This window comes from Geotrypetes seraphini, chromosome 13 (genome assembly GCF_902459505.1).
Source record: "Geotrypetes seraphini chromosome 13, aGeoSer1.1, whole genome shotgun sequence".
Taxonomy (NCBI): domain Eukaryota; kingdom Metazoa; phylum Chordata; class Amphibia; order Gymnophiona; family Dermophiidae; genus Geotrypetes; species Geotrypetes seraphini.
In genome coordinates, this window is record NC_047096.1 from 16,638,257 (window position 1) to 16,658,902 (window position 20,646).

The following is a 20,646-nucleotide window of genomic DNA, read 5'->3' on the forward strand; positions in this document are numbered from 1 at the left end:
AGCCAGACATCAGCCGGTCCCCTCCATATTATAGTCTTTGTCCCTCTTTGGTCAACAGTAGCCAAGGGATCCTCAGCCAGCTAGGGAGGGTGGGTACCTTGGGGAGTCAGGGGCAATGGAAAACCCTTTTAGTTGGAGGGACCAAATAAACCCCTCAGACCACATCCCCAAGCTCTTTAATTACTGATGCTGTGTTAGACAAAATATTGATTGCCTACTGGAGGGAGTCCCAATAACAAGTTTCAGCTTTATTAGATTTGATTAACCGCCTTTGGAGCTAAGGCAGGCCCCTACTTTCATTCAGTTCTGGAAAAGTTTGAAAACGGCCTTATTTGCATGTCGATTTATGAGGTTATAAATTTGTTTGAGATGGGTCTTATTGAAAACCTTTCTTTGAAAGTTGTATGACCTGCTTTTTTATTATGTAGTTTTAAGATGTTTTAAATTTGTTGTTAATGAGTGTGGGGTTTTGGGGATTTTGCTTGGTGATGGTTTGTTGTTGTATTTTTTGTATTTTATTTAATGATGTATGTAACTTTGGAACTCGCTGGATTTGTGGGATATAAATATTTTAAATAAATAAATTCAGACTTTCAAGACAGGTACAAACATATCAATTAACTAAAAGATAGAAAAAGAACTCCAATATAAAATAGGATGGAGAAAAGAAAGAAAGAAAAAAAATACTGCCTGCTTAAGGCTCCCGGCTCCCGCTCATAATCCCACTCCACCAAGCCGAAGCTAAATGAAATAATCAGTCGACTAGGGGGTCAGTATGAAAGGCTTCCTGAAAATAATAAGTTTTGAGGAATTTCTTATAAATAGATAAAGAGGGCTCTGAGCGCAGAGATATAGGGAGCTGGTTCCAGAGTTCAGGGGCTGCCATGTTGAACATGGACCTCCTAAAGGTTGTCAAGGAGACCTGGTGGAAAGATGGGATGGCAAGCAAATGTTGCTGGGCAGAATGAAGTGGGTGAGGAGGAACATAGGGCGTTACATAGTGATAGAAAAATTCTGGAAGGCCAGAATGGAATATTTTATGCACTAGCATTAGTATTTTAATGGAATCCTATATGTAACTGGTAAACCAGGAGTGTCACAGTCACACTTTTCCCTCCCCAAATCAATTTTCCCACGGTATTCTGCACTTGCTGTAACCTGTTGAGCTCTCTCTGGCAAACATCCTTGAATAATGAATTAAAATAAATGAGTAAGATCCTAAGGGCGCTTCTCTCCAAAAGATGGCATATAGACCGAATTTGTCGTAATTTTAAAAAATTAATTGCAGACAAATTGCTGAAATGTAGGGACAAAAAAAAAAAAATTTATTTATATCCCGCAGTACCTTGCAGTTCAAAGTGGTTTACATCATGAGAAGCTGCCAAACAGTGAAGATACAGACATGAACATATGCCTGAAATACATCCCTAAGATAATTTTTTTATATTTTATTTATTTGTAAGTTTTCAATTTAAACAATCAAGATAAACTTGTACAGAAAGAAGATTCATGACAAGTAATATTAAATTATATCACACCAAAACAAGCAATATTTAACATAAATCTTCTCAAGTCCTCAAATAGATCCACAATGTGATTCAAAAGCGAGTTTTTAATAAGAAAGAAAAAAAAAAATCCCTTTAAGAAATCATTTAGCTATCAAAGAGTAAGGGCATTTCTATTCCATTAAGCACTCTCCTTCTCCAACCGGGATAGAGACAGGAATGTCGTCAATTGGAGAGGTTCAAAGAAAACAAACTTTTGAGTTTTATAATAAATTACACATTTACAAGGGTGTCTAAAAAAAAAAAGATAGCCCCTAAAGCCAAAACACCAGGTTTTAACAGAAATTCTCTTCTACGCTTTTGAGTATCCCTTGCTAAATCTGGAAACGGTTATATCTTATAACCTAGGAATTCTTTTTGCCTGTATTTGTAAAACATTCTCAGAAGCCAACTCTTATCAGGAGTAAGTGCTACCATCAACAGTAAAGTAGCTGAAATGGACATTTCTCTATCAGATGTTTCCAACAAGGCAGATATGTTCATAGGTTCTTGATTTATCCCTAAGATAATTTAAACAAATTTATCATATAAGTAGGTTTTCAGAGTAGAGAATGACACGGAGACTGTTTACCGCGGTAAACTGCGGGTCACCGCAGTAAATCCGCAGGAATGGAGACATTTGCAACTGGTTTACCGCAGGAATGGGGACAAGATCTTTCACCGCCCCACGGGAACGGGGACAAGACATTTCACCGCCCCACGGGAGCTGTGAAAAGTCTTACTCCTGTGGTAAAAAAAATTGCACCCGTGTCAGACTCGACATCTTCTCCCCAGCTTCTCTTGCGCCTATTTTACCTTCAGGAGCTAGCCATGCCATGATGAAGACAGAAAGAACCTAAAACCAAAGCCTGAGACCAATATGATTTGAAGAATAAAATTACCAGACAACAAAAAGAAAAAAAAAATTATTTTATATTTTGTGATTAAAATATTTCAGATTTGAAATATGTATCCTGCTAGAGCTGGTATTAGACATAACTGAGGACCGCAAAGTCCAGGCTGTGCTTCTTTAGCTTCCAGCTGGCTTAGGGCTCTCTTTCTGACCAGGGGGCAGTTGTCCTAGTTGCACTCCCCTAACATTATTCATACCATGTGTGACTAAAGTATTCTGTTAGCTTGATTTTTCTATGTAGCATTCTGTAGTAATTTGGTTTGTTCAGTTTTCACAATAGTGAAAGGGATATTTGTGAAAGGGAGGGGAGATGGGTTTTGTTGAGCCTTGCTCTGTTTTATTTGTGTTTCTAAAATGACAATTGTCAGAGGAGAAGCTTCCGCCTACACACACGTGACTGCAGGGCGGCACAGGCAGGCTTCGCCGGCATCACTTTCTTTTCTAAAGCGCCGCAAAGGTAAGTGGAAGGGAGGGAGATACGATTTAGTTAGAGGTAGGGAGGGAATGGGCCGCGCACACGATCGGTGACCGCGTGCCTTCCCTCCCTTAAGTTTCTTTACGCCGTGAAAGTAAGGGGGAGGGAGGGAGATTCTTGGGCCGCTGAAGGACGGTGAAGTGGCGAGAAGGAAGGATGAATGCTGCGGGGACGGGGCGGTGAAGGGGATGGCGGGGACAGGGCGGTGAAGGAGACGGTGGTCCGGTGACGGGGCAGTGATGGGGACAGATTTTTTTCCCGTGTCATTCTCTATTTCAGAGATCTTCTAAATGTATGCTATGTAGACGAGTTTAAGAACAATTCACTACATTACACTACATTCATTGTACTGTACACAGATCTGTTTCGTGCATAGACACAAGTGGTATCCTGAAAACCTGGTCTGCTTGAGGCCTTCAAGGACTGAACTTGAGCAAGTCTGTTCTATGTAATGCAGCCTCAAACAAAAGAGATTTTTCAAACCAATTCAATACAAAACTGGCTCTGTATTCCCTTTCATGCCAGAAATTAAGAATGAAAGGACGTAGAAAGAAACAAAGGTGAAAAAGACTTGGAAGATGGTGTCAGGGGAAGCGCTGGGACAAAAAGCTCCAAGAGCTGTATCTGAAACTTTCACTGATGTGCAAAGCAGCAGGTGGGCCGAAGGGCTCAGGCTAGTCAGGATGAAAGGCATAGACACCACTGTATAAAGTCTGCACAGAGTCACAGACAATAGTTCAAAATGAACCGTCTCGAGAGCAGCGAGGAGGAGGAGGGGAGAAGGTGAAAGCTTCAAATCTAGAAGTAGACCTTCTGGTGCTGATTTTAAAGTCAAATGACATGTTTGATGTAGGAAATGCCAGATTTTCTCAGGCACTCTGTTTTCTTTGAGGTTTCACTGACTGTGTTTGTCAAACTTCCAAGCTTTGGAAGCATACAAGTGTGAAATGAATTTCTCCCCAGAAAACGCTGCAAATTACATACAAAATCAAGAGCGTCTGTCAGCAAACACGAGGAGCTCTTGGCCTGCTGAGATCTTTGGTCATCTGGGAGACAAAACCTGCATTAGGTGGGAAAGTTAAGGGGATGGTCCTTATTTTAGTATTGGTTAAGATATTTTATTGAATCAAAATATATTTCCGGTTCTTTGGTATATACAGTAGAGCCCCCTTCTGTAGACAAATTTGTTATTCTTGCTTTTTGGAAATCAATATGGGGTCAAATAAATAATTTGTTAGAAAATCCAGTGGCATTATCCAATGACACCGTATTGTTTGGCATGGCAATGAGTGCTAAAAGCCAAATATCCTCTAATAACAACAGGCTTCTGCTCATTATGACAGGGGTTGCCATACATAATAATAGGGATAAGTGGAATTGTCCAATAAGAAAAGGTGCAGAGAATAAAGATGTCTTTCAACTCATCTGAACAATCAAGTAATCCTTTATTCTTCCAAAAATACTCGACCCGACATGTACATGTTTCGGCCCTACGGCCTGCGTCAGGAGTCTATAGGCAATGTATAAAATCATATGAACATATATGAAACCATATAAACACTATCAAAATATATATTAACACATTCAAATATTACTAAAAATATATTATAAAAGAAACAGCAATATTGATTAACCAATGCACACAACCATGTATTTTAATACACCAATCGTAAATTTTAATACACCAAACATAAAAAATAATATTATATAAATATATAAATGGCTTATATCGTATAAAAATATCATATAAAAAATCATATATAAATTTAAAATAAACCATAAATAACATATAAATTTAAAATAGAGCACAAACTAGATATAACAATAAAACATCAAATCAATCAATGCATTATCCCTAGGAAATTAAAAATGATCAATGTATTTCCACTAGAAAACTAAAAGTAAAAATGCTTAATTATATGGAGTGAAAAGATCTTTTAAAAAAACTACAGCAACAATAAGCAAAAAATGTGTCTAAACACTATATACTTAATAACCATAAACTAATAAAAGTGTATCTACACACTAGAAATAAATATATAAAAAATATATATTAAAATAAGGTCACTAAAAGAGCAAATATCAATGTTAAACAAGAATGTAATTAAACCAAAGAACACTAAACCAGCAGACGTCAATATAAAAAGGATATAAATAACTAGAATAATAATAACAAGAACACTGCAGTACCTTAGAGATCTTTGGGTATAAAATAACCTGGTATATGGACCACTCTAGAAAGCTGTATTTATCTAAAAAAGGAAAAAGTACATCTACTGAAAAGTAGAACAAAAAAGTAAAAACTATGCCAATATAAAGAGCCACAATTCAATATACAGAGATGAAAAGGAAACAAAAATCATTTATCAAACGTCATTGTATGAGTGCCATACAACAGATTACGAATAACTAGAAAAATTGGAAGAGGCTGAATTATTTTTATATGTGTTGATATTATTTTGAAGAATGATTTGTTTTGGCTTTATGTATGTTTATTTGGAAACCGCTGTGACTCCAGGCGGTATATTAAGTTTTAAAATAAATACATAAATAACAATACCAGTACCATTGAAAATTTACTCAAAGCAGCCTCATAGACTCCAACAAGCATAGATGGCAGCCTTAGCTATAGAGAATGACACAGGGAAAAAATTTGTCCCCGTCACCGCGACCACTGTCCCCGCCCATCCCCGTCCCCACGACCACTGTGTCCACCCCGTCTCCGCAACTACTGTCCACTCCCTCCTTCCTAGTGTGAGGGAACATGCGCGATCATGGATCGCGTGGTCCAGAAGCCCCCTCCCGCCCGATCGCCGCATCCTGCCATCTCCCTCCCTTCACCTCACCTTAGGTGCCTGCTGAGTCCGACTTTAATTCTTCTCCTAGCCGCACGCTTTCGATAAGCCACGCGCGCGGCTGCTTGAGTTGTTGAATCTTCTCCTCTGACCCAACTTTCTATTTCCGGTTGCGTCAGAGGAGGAGATTCAACAATTCAAGCAGCCGCGCACATGCGGCTGGGAGAAGAATTAAAGTCAGACTCGGCAGGCACCTAAGGTGAAGTGGAGGGAGGGAGATGGCAGGACGTGGAATGCGGCGATCAGGTGGGGATGCTGGACCGCACGATCTGTGCTGGCTTCACTGCGGAGACAAGACCATTCACCGCTCCACGGGGCAGTGAATGGCCTTGTCCCCGTCCCCACGGCGACCACTAATTTTTCTCTCCCTGTTTCGGCGGCTAGCCGCGGGTAACAACCACCGTGTCATTCTCTACTATGCTATACTACAGCACATATCATTGGCTGTATATGCCAGAATAAAAGGAGCACTGAAAAATATGTCTCCACATGCTCCAAAAAAATCTGGCACAGAGAAAAGGGTATTCCAACAGCAGAGCAGGGCTGGAAGAGGAAGAGGTTTTCAAAAATAGAAAAAAAAGGGAAAAGACCCCACATAACGTATCTGCATGAGCTGATGGCAGTCCAAGTCACAGACATTGATATAGCATCCAAGACATGTGGTGGGACTTTTCTTTCACCCTGGAATCTTTTTTTTCAAATGCAGCAGCCCCCTCTCCTGGCTTCTTTAATCACAGGCGACAAACAGAGAGAGCCTCACCTCTCTGTGCAGGCTCTCGAAACAGAAACACCTCCCCCCACCATTAGGACAGAAAAAGCAAGAAGGAGCAAACAGCCCCTCTTTAAGGTCTGCTCGGGCTTATGTCGGTAACTCTTAGGCCTAGATTCTAAAAAAAAAATAATAAAAAATGCGTTAAAAAACGACAGGCTGCTATTGCAGCCGTTCTGGTAGTGAATTTAAAAAAGTGAGTCATTCTTTAAAAAACCGCTCATGGAAATTGTTGGATGGGAAAGGGAGTTTTATTTCTGTATTGATACTGATTGATTACAAATGCTTATTTGATTATTATTATTTGTATGTATATTGCATTGCACTTTTTGTTGGCTTTGAAAACTAAATAAAGATTTAATTTTAAAAACGCTCATGTAAATGAGGTTGGAGGAGAGCAGTGAAGACTCACTACATTTGCATGTGCCCATCGCTGGTGATAGCGATGGGCACATGTGCAGAAAAAAACGCAAAAAAAAAAAAAAAATCACAACAGTGGGAGAGATGTTCAGTCTCTCCCGCTGCCAACCAACAACCCCTCCCCCCCCACAGCAGGAGAGATACCCACTCTCTCCCGTTGCCAAGTGAAACCCCCCCCCAGCAATGGGAGAGATACCCATTCTCTCTCACTACCACACAATGCCCCCCTTGCAGTGGGAGAGATGCCCACTCTCTCTCGCTGCTAAGCGAACCCCCCTTCCCCCTAGCAGTGGGAGAGATGCCCATTCTCTCCTGCTGCATCATAACACTCCCCTGACTCCGACCCCTCTCCCCCGTACCTTTAATTAGATGGCTGACCGGAGGGACACCTGCTCCCTTTGGCCAGCTGGCCCTCCTCTTCCAAAATGGGACTTCCCATCCCCGGTGCAAAATAGTAAAATGACCCAATATAAATATAAATACAATCAATGAGATAAACTGCAATGCAGGTGCCATTTTTTTTTTTGAAGGCGCTAGTGGGCGCCTACATTTTCCCTTTTAATATGATTTTTTATACATAACAATTTTTATTGAAAGACTCAAATAACCAGTACAATAGGATAATACAAAAATACATTCAATACAATAAGAATCACAATATTTCATACAAATTTAAATCATTCTTTTTTAAATGGTGTTTTCAACTTAACCCCCTCCCCCTCCCCTTTTACAAAACCGTGATAGCGGTTTTTAGCGCAGGCATGCCAGCCTGCGCTAGAAACGGCTTCCGCAGTTTTGTTAAAGGGGGGGGGGGGGGAGGATAAATTAGGCACCTAAACTTAAGGTGCAATTTATAGAATCTGGGCCAAAATGGCTAGACAGACCGCAATATTTAAAATGAAATATAAAGCTCTTCTTTTGATGTTTAAGGATACTCATGGCTTTTCTTCTGCCTATTTGTCATCTTTATGCCTCCGGTTTTACTAGACTTATGTGGTGATGTTTTCAGAATAATTATTTAGTTCCCTCCTTGACTAGGAGCAGGAAAGAAAGAACTAGGGCTCGGGAATTTTGATTTATATGCCATCCCTGTAGAACGCATTATCTAATGAGCTTCATACGATGACAGATCTCGGTGATTTGGGGAGAAAATTGAAGACACATTTGTTCCAGCAGGAATGTTCTGATTGCAGTTAGTAGTCTCTTGTGGTGCAGGATGGAATATTGTAACTTGCAGGACAGGTACTTTGCTATGTTAGTTTTATGCCTTGCGGCTTCTAGGCTGACTTCACCGTCTAGATCAGTGGTTCTCAACCCTGTCCTGGGGTACCCTCAGCCAGTCGGGTTTTCAAGATATATCTAATGACTATGCATGAGAGAGATTTGCATATAATGGAAGTGACAGGTATGCAAATCTCTCTCATGCATATTCATTAGGGATATCTTGAAAACCTGACTGGCTAGGGGTCCCCCAGGACAGGGTTAAGAACCACTGGTCTAGATGAAGTTGTTTACTGTACCATACCATGGCCTTGTGGAGACTTTGTGAGTAACAAATGCATTAAATAAATAGGTCTAGATACCTAAAGTCTCCATGAGAAAGATTACTTAGTTCTCCAGCTATGCTCCTCCCTTTTAAAGTTGAATTTCTGACCTGGAGGAGAGCAGATCCTTTGAGGTTGGAGCTTAGAAGTTCACTGCAGCCCATATTGTAAAGGTGTTTGACGCAGGGTTCACAACTACCTCCATGTCATAACAATGAACTAATCCAGTCTTGATTTTGTCCATCTCTCCGTCATGCATACATGAAAATGTAGCTCTGATATCTCTATGAAAAGTCTTTGCAAGAATGAGGTAAAATCAGGACTGGATTAACATGCTCCCTAGGACCATCAGAAACCAACCAAAACACAAATTGTCTCTCCTACCTCAATAGATGACCATACTCCCTACAAACTGGGAAAGTGACACCCATAATATCAAGGCTACTACACCACATATAGCCAATCTTCTTTCCAAACCATATGCCATAATCATATGCCTAGAGGAACACAAACTAGGTTATCTGCGTCATGAACCTTAATAACGTTTAAATACCTACGTAATGTAAATGTGCATGAGTCGAGTCTCTTTCTTTTGAAAGCAAACTCTGCAATGAGAGGGCATAGGATGGAAGGTATGAGGTGATAGGCTCAGGAGTAATCTAAGGAAATACTTTTTTACTGAAAGGGTGGTAGATGCATGGAACAGTCTCCCAGAAGAAGTAGTGGAGACAGAAACTGTGTCTGAATTCAAAAGGGCCTGGGATAGGCACGTGGGATCTCTCTGAGAGAGAAAGAGATAATGGTTACTGCGGATGGGCAGCTCTATGACCTCACAATGCAGGTCACAGAGCCTTAGCCTATAGGAAGAGGAGATGCAAATGTTAAGAGCCTTAGCCAATAGGGAGAGGAGGAGATAATGGTTACTGCAGACTAGATGGGCCATTGGCCTTTATCTGCCGTCATTTTTCTATGTTTCTATAATCATAAAGTTCTATGACATCACAATGCAGGTGTAAAGAGCCTTAGTCTATAGGAAGAGGAGATGCAAATGTTAAGAGCCTTAGCCAATAGGGAGAGGAGGAGATAGTGGATGCTGCAGATGGGCAGTTTGGATGGGCCATTTGGCCTTTTTCTGCCATCATGTTTCTATGTTTCTAAAATAATGTAATCTCTGGATATGGCTAGGCTCTTCTAAATTATAAATCGCATTGAACTCCTTCTGGGGCATATTAGCGATCCGTAAATACTAATGTAATGTGAAGTAACATAATGAAGACCATTCACAACCCTACACTAAACTCTTTTTAGTCCAATGAACTCATTAATGCTAGGCATTAAGTCAAACAAGGGGATCCTTTTACTAAGGCACGCTAGCGGTTTTAGCGCGTGCACTACAATACCGCATGCGCTAAACGCTAATGCCTCCATAGAGCTTACGTTAGTATTTTTCGTTTCACGCGTGGTTAGCGTGCGCTAAAAACACTAGTGCACCTTAGTAAAAGGAGCCCAAGGTTTCCATTTGTCACCTTCTGCCCTGATGCATGTCAAAAGAACGTTAGAAGAAGCCAGCATATTCTCCTCCCAAACTCCAAATGTCTCCCTGAAAACAGCTTCCAAAACTCAGCCCTGCTGTTTCCTTCCCTAATTTTGACTAATTAGTAATAATGTGGTGTTCTTTCTTTGAAGGCAAGGGATTTTTGCAATGCAAATGACACTGGCAAAGCGGGACAGAGAACAATTGGGTTCAGTCCTGAAGGCAGGAGCGTAGGTGCACGGAAGCCCACTCTGCATGGCACTTTAGGCCTCGGCACTGCCAATGGGCAACATGAATATTCATGCAGCGATTTGCATACCTTAAGTCAAAATCATTTGCCTTGCTGCTATTGTAACTTTGAATGTACAAATCTACATATTAATTAATCTTCTTCTCCCCTCCCCAGAATGTTTTTTTTTTTTTTTTTATTTAGTATGAAAAAGTAGAGCTGAATACCAACCTGAGTGTTGCATAAATGAAGAGATTGATTTTCATATTGGTCTTAAGCAACAGTCAGAATAATACAGTAGAAAGAGACCAGTAGGCTCTGTGACCCACCTGTCCCCTAATACCCACACACAGGGGGTCAGGACGGGGTTGCATGGGGAAAATGCTTGTTTTGTTTGATTTGCTTACTTGTTTTGTTTGATTTGCGCACCAGTGTAGGCTCTCCTTCTGACTTCACTTCCTAGTTGCGGGACCCAGAAGTGATGTCAGAGGGCAAGTGATGTCAGAGGGCAGTGCCAAGGCCGGCGCAAGTCGCAGGTTGGCACCGCTGCGCGTGCTGGCGAACAGCTAAAGGTACGGTGGGGATTAATTGGAGGCACGCGCACGGCAGGGAAGGAGTTGGGAGGAATGTTCATAGATCTCATCTTGCCAGAAGTTCTCAAAAATTAAAACTTACATTTCCCTCTCTCAGTTGTAAAAACAGAACCTTCTAGAGATTTAGTCATTCTTTTGCTTTTAAATTCATCGAATTCTGGAATGCTTTACCGCTTACATTAAGAAGTTTAGGTTCTTTTGCTTTATTCCGGAAAGTTCTTTTTTGATTGCTAAACATTTTGGAAATTAACTATTTTAGTCTACTTTTCCTTGTCAATTTTATGAATTTCGATCATTGTTGCTCACAGCTGTTTCTTACAGACATTTTTAGAAAACAGCTAAAAACCTATCTTTTCTCCAAATACCTGACTAGCTGACTCATTCAAATATACAATTATGTTTAATGTTTATAATCTTTTGTAAACTGTGTAGAACTTTTTGGTAACGCAGTTTATAAGTATAATGTTATGTTATGTTTATTACTGTTAACAGAGTCGAGCTCCTCTTGGTTCATGACTCGGTCTATAAAACTAAGTTTTAGTTTAGTTTAGGAGTGGGGGGGGACACAGAGAGGAGGAGAGATGCCGGCACCCCCACCAAGACGGCCCCCGGGGCGGGCTGCCCCTCCCCCCTTCCTGCCAGCTATAAAACCTCTGATACCCACAATGCCATAGTAACAAAAATCAGTTTTGAAATTATTTCAGGAGGTTTGAAGTCGTAAGTGGGATGAGGGGGCATTCCATAATTTTGGGGTTTGTACTGAGAAGGTTCAGCAGCAGACAGTGTCAAAGGGAATCTCATGGAAGTTGGGGGCATTCAGACGATCCTGGTGTGATTTGAGTGTTCTAGACAGACAGTGTGAAGTGAGGAGTTTAGTTAGGCAGGAGGGAGTGTCAACGGTATGAATTTTAAGCATAAGCAGTAGGATTTTGTAGGCGATAGGATGTGCGATGGAGAGCCAGGGGGCAGCTTTGAGGAGGGGTGTGACGTGGTCATATTTACAGTGTCTTGTGATTCACTTGATGGCAGTGTTCTGCATAACACTAGCTCTGAATAATATCCCGTCAGCTGGACATTAGCTCAGCGTCTGAATTCTAATCACCGATTTACTCAATTCAATTAAAAGTTTCCAGCTGACCCTTATTTCTATGCATTCAAGTGGACTAAAACAGCAACCCACAATATTTTCTCCAGCACAAAGATACAAATGGGAATGGTGGAGACTCTAGCCAGCGCTGGACCTAAAGCAGTTTCCGGAACAGGAGCATTAGTGGTTAAGATATTGCTTGGCATTTCCTTCCTTTCTGTGACATATGGTGCAATTAAGATTGTGATTAGCAGTACTTGGATTGCTTTATAAGATGCGCTTCCACTGGCAGAGTCCTGGGCTCCCAGCACCAACAGTCTGTACAATCCTGCATGTTAAAATTCTTCATCCTTCTTGGCTCCGCCCCAGCTTACTCCTGCCCTGCATCGCCCATCATCGACATCCTTACAAACAGAGCTCTGCCACACACTATAGTCCTGTCCTGCAGCTCTCCTTGCTATTCCATCACTGAATCCTTATATAATAATAATAATAATAACAGCTTATATACCGCAATACCGTGAAGTTCTATGTGGTTTACAAAAGATTAAGCAAAGGTACAAATTGACTGACTTTAAGAGGGGAAGAAGAAAGAGAAGTAATTAGACAGGAAATTCATTGTTGAGGAGAAAAGTGATCAAAAGGACAGTAGGTCGCTATTGAGAGGAAAGAGATAAGTGGATCAGTTGTCAAGATGTTTTAGGAACAGGTGTGTTTTTAGACATTTCCTAAATTCCTCATAAGTAGAGGGCGAAAGTAATTGTTCTAGGTCTTTACCCCATGATGCTGCTTGGTGTGAGAGAAGGAATTCATGGTGTTTTTTCAGTTTGCAACCTCTCACTGGGGGGGAAACGAAGTTGGAATGTGAACTTCTCTTGTGTCTGTTGGTTGAGAAGGAGAAAAGGTCAGTAATGTATTTGGGGGCAAGTCTGTGTAATGCTTTAAAGCAGAAACAGGCAAATTTGAACTTTACGCATGCCTTCATCGGCAGCCAATGTAGCTGCTGGTAGTAGGGTGTCACGTGGTCAAATTTTTTTAGTCCAAAGATTAGTCTGACAGCCGCATTCTGCAACAGTTGTAGGCGTCGCATATTTTTTTGGGAAATTGCCAAATAGGCGATGTTACAGTAGTCAAGCAGACTTAGTACGAGGGATTGGACTAGGATTCTAAAAACCGATGTAACAAAATAAGCTTTAAGGGATCTGAGTTTCCAGAGAGTGAAAAATCCCTTTCTGATTATATACAGAGATCTGTCAGTGTAAATCAGTCTTGCCCTGGAACAACCCCTGAGATTCCATCGCTGAGACCACCTCCATTGACTCCTCGGACATTAGCAGCAGCATAGAAGCTTTCAATAAAAAATAAAGACAATTCACATCTTCCATCTCCACCACATTCTTGAAAATCAGGGACTGCTCTGCCCCACAAATCCGGAGAAAATTCTGGTGCAACCTGGGAACGGTGTCTGTATATTAAAATGCTAACCCCTGAATTCTATAAAAAGTGCTAAAAATTGCACTTGCAAATTTGGATTTGTGCAATTTAATTGAATAAGCCAATTAGTGCTAATTGGGTTCTTAACAAGCAATTATTGGTGCTAATTGGGTTTAATTAGATCCACAACTAAATTTTACATGTGAGTCAATAATGCATGAAAATATGAGGATCGTGGGCAGATCGGGGGATGTTCTTTGAAAGGGGTCTGCCTTCAATTTTGTTGTGGAAGGCTGAAATGGCACTCGTGTGCTTTTATATAGTTTGTCCACAGGCTAGCAGTGGACAGGCTGAGTAATGTGCAGGTACTGAGGGCAGGTGGCCATGAAGTGGGCTTCCTCAAGGCATCAGACGCACTCCTCATGCAAGTCTGTGGAGTTCATTTTCTTTTGCAGTTTGGGCGTTTTTAAAATCCTGGCTTCATTAGAGCTGCAATTGTCTTCTCAGGATCTGCATTCGTCTAAGTGCAATTGGACATGTTTTTCTTCTTTTTTTTTTTTTTTTTTTGTAGTAGAGAGTGCAGATAGGGATCCAACCACAGGGCAGGGCGGAAAAACTAAACTGAACAGAGGGTTAGCACAAGCCAATATAGAACCACTTACGCATGCTCAGAGAGGGCTTTCCAAAAGCCTTCCTCTGAGCTCTGGGAGATCAAATCCAATTTGGGCTGATTGGATGACATCATCAATGTGTGACTGACTCATCCTAATTGTCCATGGAGAAGTTTCCAAGTTTATTAAAAACTTGATATAGTGCCTAATCAGGCTTCAAGGCAGTTTACGATAATAATAAAAGGGGTTACATAAAACTTAAGCAGTATTAATTAAAATCAGACATTAAATTAAGAATATGTAAACTAATTGAATAGATAAAACCAAACATTGCAAGTGTGGTTAGATAAACATATTACTTGGAACGAACTGGAACAAAAGGAAAAAGGGAAGAATTACTCAGATTTAGCTATTATTTATTTAGTCCTTAGAAGTCCAAAAGCATCAGCAAGGAGGAAGGATTTTAGTTTCGACTTAAAATTATTTAGTGGCACCTCTTCTCTTAAATAGTTGGGGAGAGTGTGGCGCAGTGGTTAAAAGCTATAGCCTCAGCACCCTGAGGTTGTGGGTTCAAACTCATGGTGCTCCTTGTGACCCTGGGCAAGTCACTTAATCCCCCCATTGCCACAGGTACATTAGATAGATTGTGAGCCCTCCGGGACAGACAGGGAAACATGCTTTGAGTACCCCGAATAAATTCATGTAAACCGTTCTGAGCTCCCCTGGGAGAACAGTATAGAAAATTGAATAAATAAATAGTGTGAAACGTTTCAGCCTCTGATAACCAGCTGGTATTGTGACATCATAATGCCTCATTCCACCAATGCCTAAGCATCAGTGATGTCACAATGGCTTGATTCTCCTATAGTTGGCTCACTTTTGCTACACTTTGATTTCTAGAGTGGCGCAATGGTTAAAGCTACAGCCTTTGCATCCTGAGGTTGTGGGTTCAAGCCCACATTGCTCCTTGTGACCCTGGGCAAGTCACTTAATCCCCTCATTGACCCAGATACATTAGATAGATTGTGAGCTCACTGGGACAGACAAGGAAAAATGCTCAAACACCTGAATAAATTCATGTAAACCATTTTGAGCTCCCCTGGGAGAACGCTATAGAAAATCGAATAAATAAATAAATGAGTTCCAGAGGGATGGGGCAGCCCTATAATAGATACAAAACCCCACACCATGGTGATATATGGAGATGTACTGATAAGGGGGGCTTTGCTACTGAATACTGTAATGAAAGGGTTCATTATCGAGGAATTGTATAACTATAACCATTTTTATTACTACAATGATAATTTTTATTGCATTGTGTGATGTTTTTAGTATTATAAACTGCTCTAGTACTTGGGTTTGAGGGTCATATCAATTAAAATCAAATCAAAGGCATAAAATAGTGTCAGCTGTGGCTATCAGAGCATCAAAGGCTGCAAGCAGACAGACTCTTCACTCACCCTGCAGTTCCCAAGCTCTTCTGCTGAGATGATTATACTGCCACACCTTTTCCCTGGAATTCCCCTAGCAAAACAAATCAGAAAGACAGACCACAGTAAGTCTCCAGGCAGAGAAGCCACGGCACCCATGTCCCCCCATGTGACTTCCTAAAAGACATGCTGGTCCTTTCCAGAAAGTTAAATCTTCCCTAGGGCCACTAGATTTCCTGGTCCTGCCCCCGCCCTACCCCCAGCTCAGCACTGCCCCACTGCCCTCAGCTCCGCCTCCACACAGACCGCGTGTCTCCTTCCCAGAGCTCGGGGCCAAGCCCGGATGTCCTCTGTGCATGCGCAGACATCGACGTGATAATATCACACGCACGCATGTGATGTCATCATGTTGACGTCTGCGCATGCGCAGAGGACATCCAGACACAGCCCCGAGCTCAGAGCCTTCCAAAACCTGGATAAACTGCTGGGTGTTGGAAATCCCTCCGGACACCTGGACAGTCCTCTAAAAACGAGGCCATGTCCGGGTTTTCAAGGACATCTGGTAACCCTAGCGCTCTGAGTTGGGTGCCGTTTATAGGACGGCACATAGCACCGGTATCCATGCCCAACTGTGGGTGCAAGGATTTACACCAACTGAAACTTGGTGCAAATCCTCACATGCAAATTAGGCACAGATCCCCTGAATTCTATAATACTGCACCAGTGGCGTAGCAAGCAAGGTTGGCCCCTGGGGTGGTGGCCCTCGGTATCACAATGCCATGTGCCCTCCTCCCCCCACTCGTTCCTGCCTCCCCACTCTTCTCCGCTGCTTGGGTGCCCCCTGCCCCCTCATACCTCTCGAAATGTTCACTGGCGCAAGCAGCATCTTCCACGCCGGTGTCTGTTCCCTTCTGACATCATGTCCCGGTCCCACGACAAGGAAGTGACATCAGATGGGATTCAAAGCGGGCGTGAGCAGCAAGTAGAAAATGCTGCTTGAGCTGGCGAACCTTTAAAGAGGTCCCTGGGGAGCAGAGAGGAGGAGAAGCGCTGGCACCCCATGCGAACGCAGCGCCTGGAGCGGTCTGTGCCCCCTTAGTATGCCACTGTACTACACACATCTTTAGTAAACTCCCCAGGCCCACCCATGCTTATGGCCACGCCCCCTTTTCAGTGGCATACTAAAAACTTTACTCCCGCATCTTTAAAGCGAGATTTGTGCGCAAATCCAAATGATTGCCAATTAGCACCAATAATTGTTTGGCTCATTCTTCAATTAAATGTCACGCACCCAGATCCGAAGGTGCAATTTTACGTGCCATATATGGAATCCGGGGATATACGAGACAGATGTTATATTGTATAATCATGACCCAAAGCAGGAAGCCAGATCGGTTTTCCCCCTGTAAACAAGGAACTCTAGTCACGCCGGCTGAAGAGACTTGCAGACGGAGCATATCAACTTTAACGACTCCATTGCTTTAGTCCCACTGCACTTGTGTGTTGTACACATTTCTCTTTGTAAACGCCATACAATTAAGGGGTCCTTTCATCAAGCTGCGGTAGGGGTTTAACGCGCGTAATACCGCCTGCCGCACTAGCCGCTAACGCCTGCACTGAGCAGGCGTTAAGTTTTATAGCCGGCCGCGGGGGTTAGCGCGTGATGAAATGTCCGACGTGCTAACCCTGCTAGCGCGGCTTGATAAAAGGACCCCTAAATATGCTCCCATACATGTTTCATAAGGTCCTGTCCTGCCAGCTATAAAACCTCCGATACCCACAATGCCATAGTAACAAAAATCCTTCCCTCCCCTAGAGGGGAGGAAAAGTGATTCTAACTGTAAACACCTGCATTAGGGTGGTTTGAAAAGTTTGGAATAAATATTGATGGTGATATTTGGGTAACTTTATATATTATGTTATTGTTATATGTAGGAAAACTGAAAATCTTGAATGATATATATGTTACCTGTACAGATATTAGTGTAATGTATATAATACCTACTGTTTGTTCATTTGTATGACACTGTTTTAGATTAAAAATCAATAAAGATTAAAAAAAATTTTTTTTTTAAATTACCGAATTGCTTTCTTTTAAAATCAAACACTCCCACTTACCCTTATTTCTTGATAAATTATTAATACCCCAAAGTTCTCCTCGTTCCTTAAGATCTACCGACCAAAAACTTCTTTTCATTCCATCCTTAAAAGAATCCTACTATACTAGGAAAACTAATTTCGCCATAACTGCCCCCACCTTATGGAATTCTCTCCCTCAATTTCTCCGCGATGAACTTCATTTACCAAAATTCAAGACCAATCTCAAAACCTTCCTATTTCAAGATGCTTTTGACAAATTTTAATCTCCAATTATTTTATTTTATTTTTTTTTCTTTTGTTCGTTTTTTCTCACCTTATCTTTCTTTTATGGTCAGTTTACCTGTAATTCATAAATCTAACTTTCCTTCAGCGCATATCACTATTACCATGTACCCTCATCCCTCATGTTCTACCCCTTTCCCTCTATCTCATTTTCTCTAATATTATGTAACTTCTCCTCACCTCCCCACTTATCCTCACTTTCTAGTTTGTCTGTATATGTTATATATGTTTACTCTAAATATTCAATACACCTAACTATTCTCCCTTTTACCTATTTTAAATTTTATTGTTAACCGGTCAGATATTCGTTTTATGATCGGGATATTAAAAACTAATAAACTTGAAACTAATAAACTTAATGTTTTTTGATAAATTTAACATATGTTATGCCAATCTAGTGTTATTAGAAGAATGTCTTTTGAGCAACGAACCCCATTTGATGTATTCCAATGACATAAGGGAGAGCCTTAGCTAAGCGTAACGCCAATAACTTAGCCAAAAGTTTACCATCTACATTTATCAAGGAAATAGTCCTGTAGCTTGAGACCAAAGTAGGATCTTTATTTGGCTTTGGCAAAACTATAGTCAAGGATTCTGCCATAGTACCTAATATGCAACCTTTAAGTAACTGAGCCTGATATAAATTTAGTAAATACGGTAACAGGGTATGTTGAAATGATTTATAAAATTCCACCGTGAAACCATCACCACCTGGAGCGGATCCAACTCATTAATTGTCATTTAATAAAATAATAAAAATATTTTTTAAAAAAAGAAAAGTTTGGTAAAAAAAAGCAACCTGTAACCCGTTCTAAGCGTGATAGAAGCGTGATAGAAAACAAATGAAATAAATCAATAAATAACACAATCACACACCCCTTTTACAAAACCGAAGCATGGTTTTTAGTGTTGGCAGCGGCGGTAACCGCTCCGGCGCTCATAGAATTCCTATGAGCGTTGGAGCGGTTACCGCCATGGCCAGTGCTAAAAACGGCTCTACGGTTTTGTAAAAAAGGGGGGGGGCGTGTGTGTAAATCAGTTAAACAATATAGGGCTCCTTTTTACAAAGGTGCGCTAGGGGCCTTAACGCGCGGAACAGTGCGCGCTAGCCGCTACCGCCTCCTCTTGAGCAGGTGGCAGTTTTCCGGCTAGCGCGCGCTAATCCGGTGCGTGCACTAAAACCGCTAGCGCACCTTCGTAAAAAGGAGCCCATAGTCTCCATTGAGGACTTTACACTTATTCCAGCGAGTTTCCAGTTTTTTTCGTGTCATAAGAAAAAATAGCTTACGAAAACCTGGAAATTCACTGGACTAAGGCCCTCTTTAACTAAGGCGCGCTAATCGATTTAGCGCACGCTAAACGTTAACGCGTGCATGTTAGTCTATGGGCGTTAGTGTTTAGCGTGCGCTAATTCGATTAGCGTGCCTTAGTTAAAGAGGGCCTTAGTCCAGTGAATTTCCAGGTTTTCGTAAGCTATTTTTTCTTATGACACGAAAAAAACTGGAAACTCGCTGGAATAAGTGTAAAGTCCTCAATGGAGACTATGGGCTCCTTTTTACGAAGGTGCGCTAGCGGTTTTAGTAAAAGAGGGAGTAAGCCTTTGATGGAAACTACAGTGTTTAACGTGTTTTTGTTTTTTTTTACCATACTTTTCAAACCACTCTCATATTGTGGATTTTGTACATCTGTGCAACGTCGCACCCAGGTTAATTCATCGACCCTCCTCTCTAGTTACTCTATGCCAGTGTTTTTCAACCTTTTTACACCTATGGACCGGCAGAAATAAAAGAATTATTCTGTGGACCGGCATCAGTCCGTGGACCGGCGGTTGAAGAACACTGGGCTAAGTCGTGGGCCAGACCCCGCCCATCTCTACCCAATCTCCACCCCAGATCCCGCCCCCATAATAGTACTAATTGCACCTTGCACGTCCCGTGCCTCATCTGGAAGCCTTCCCTCTGACGTTGCAACGTCAGAGAAAAGGCTTCCGGTTCAGGCGCAGGATGTCCATAGGAGCCACTGCCCGTGGCTTTGTGCACTGAATCAGTTAGGAAGAGGGAGCTGGCTCTAAGATAACACTGCATCGATCGCACCGTGGCCCAGCGGTTGAAGAAGACTGTTTTGGGCCTGATGCATGTGCTGGCCCTGTGGACCGGCAGGAAATTTCTGTAGACCGGCACTGGTCCATGGACCGGCGGTTGAAGAGCACCGGGCTAAGTCGTGGGCCAGACCCCGCCCATCTCTACCCAATCTCCACCCCAGACCCCACCCCATAATAGTACTAATTGCACCTTGCATGTCCCGTGCCTCATCTGGAAGCCTTCCCTCTGACGTTGCAACGTCAGAGAAAAGGCTTCCGGTTCAGGCACAGGATGCCCATAGGAGCTACGGCCCGTGGCTTTGTGCACTGAATCAGTTAGGAAGAGGGAGCTGGCTCGAAGATAACGCAGCATCGATCGCACCGTGGACCAGCGGTTGAAGAAGACTGTTTTGGGCCTGATGCACGTGCTGGCCCTGTGGACCGGCAGGAAATTTCTGTGGACCGGCACTGGTCCATGGACCGGCGGTTGAAGAACACTGCTCTATGCGGTGTCTTACCCATTAGAGACAGACGGCATAGGCTTCCCTGTTCGAGAATGGAGAGTGTATGCACCCATCCTGAGGAGGAGAAAGAGAAGCGACATTATAATTTTAAAAAGGAAATGTTAAGAAAATGCTTTAATATATGCTGCATTTACTCTTCAACAGAAATAATTTGCTCTTTTATTGTATCTGGAATTCATTGGTTTTGTAAAGTTGACGCTGCCTGACCACTTCAAAATATTA

General features: G+C 42.0%; 1 protein-coding gene across 5 annotated transcripts in view; it reads right to left on the minus strand.

Annotated features, from left to right (window-relative positions):
* LOC117347756 (copine-5-like) overlaps positions 1-20,646 on the minus strand; it is a 226,218-nt gene that overhangs the window by 87,082 nt on the left and 118,490 nt on the right. For all 5 annotated transcript variants that reach the window (XM_033919106.1, XM_033919105.1, XM_033919107.1 and 2 more), the window contains exons 7-8: positions 20,419-20,478; positions 15,469-15,532 (exon numbers count right to left, since the gene is read on the minus strand). In XM_033919106.1, the coding sequence (XP_033774997.1) occupies positions 15,469-15,532; positions 20,419-20,478 (124 nt within the window). The remainder of the gene's footprint in view (positions 1-15,468; positions 15,533-20,418; positions 20,479-20,646) is intronic.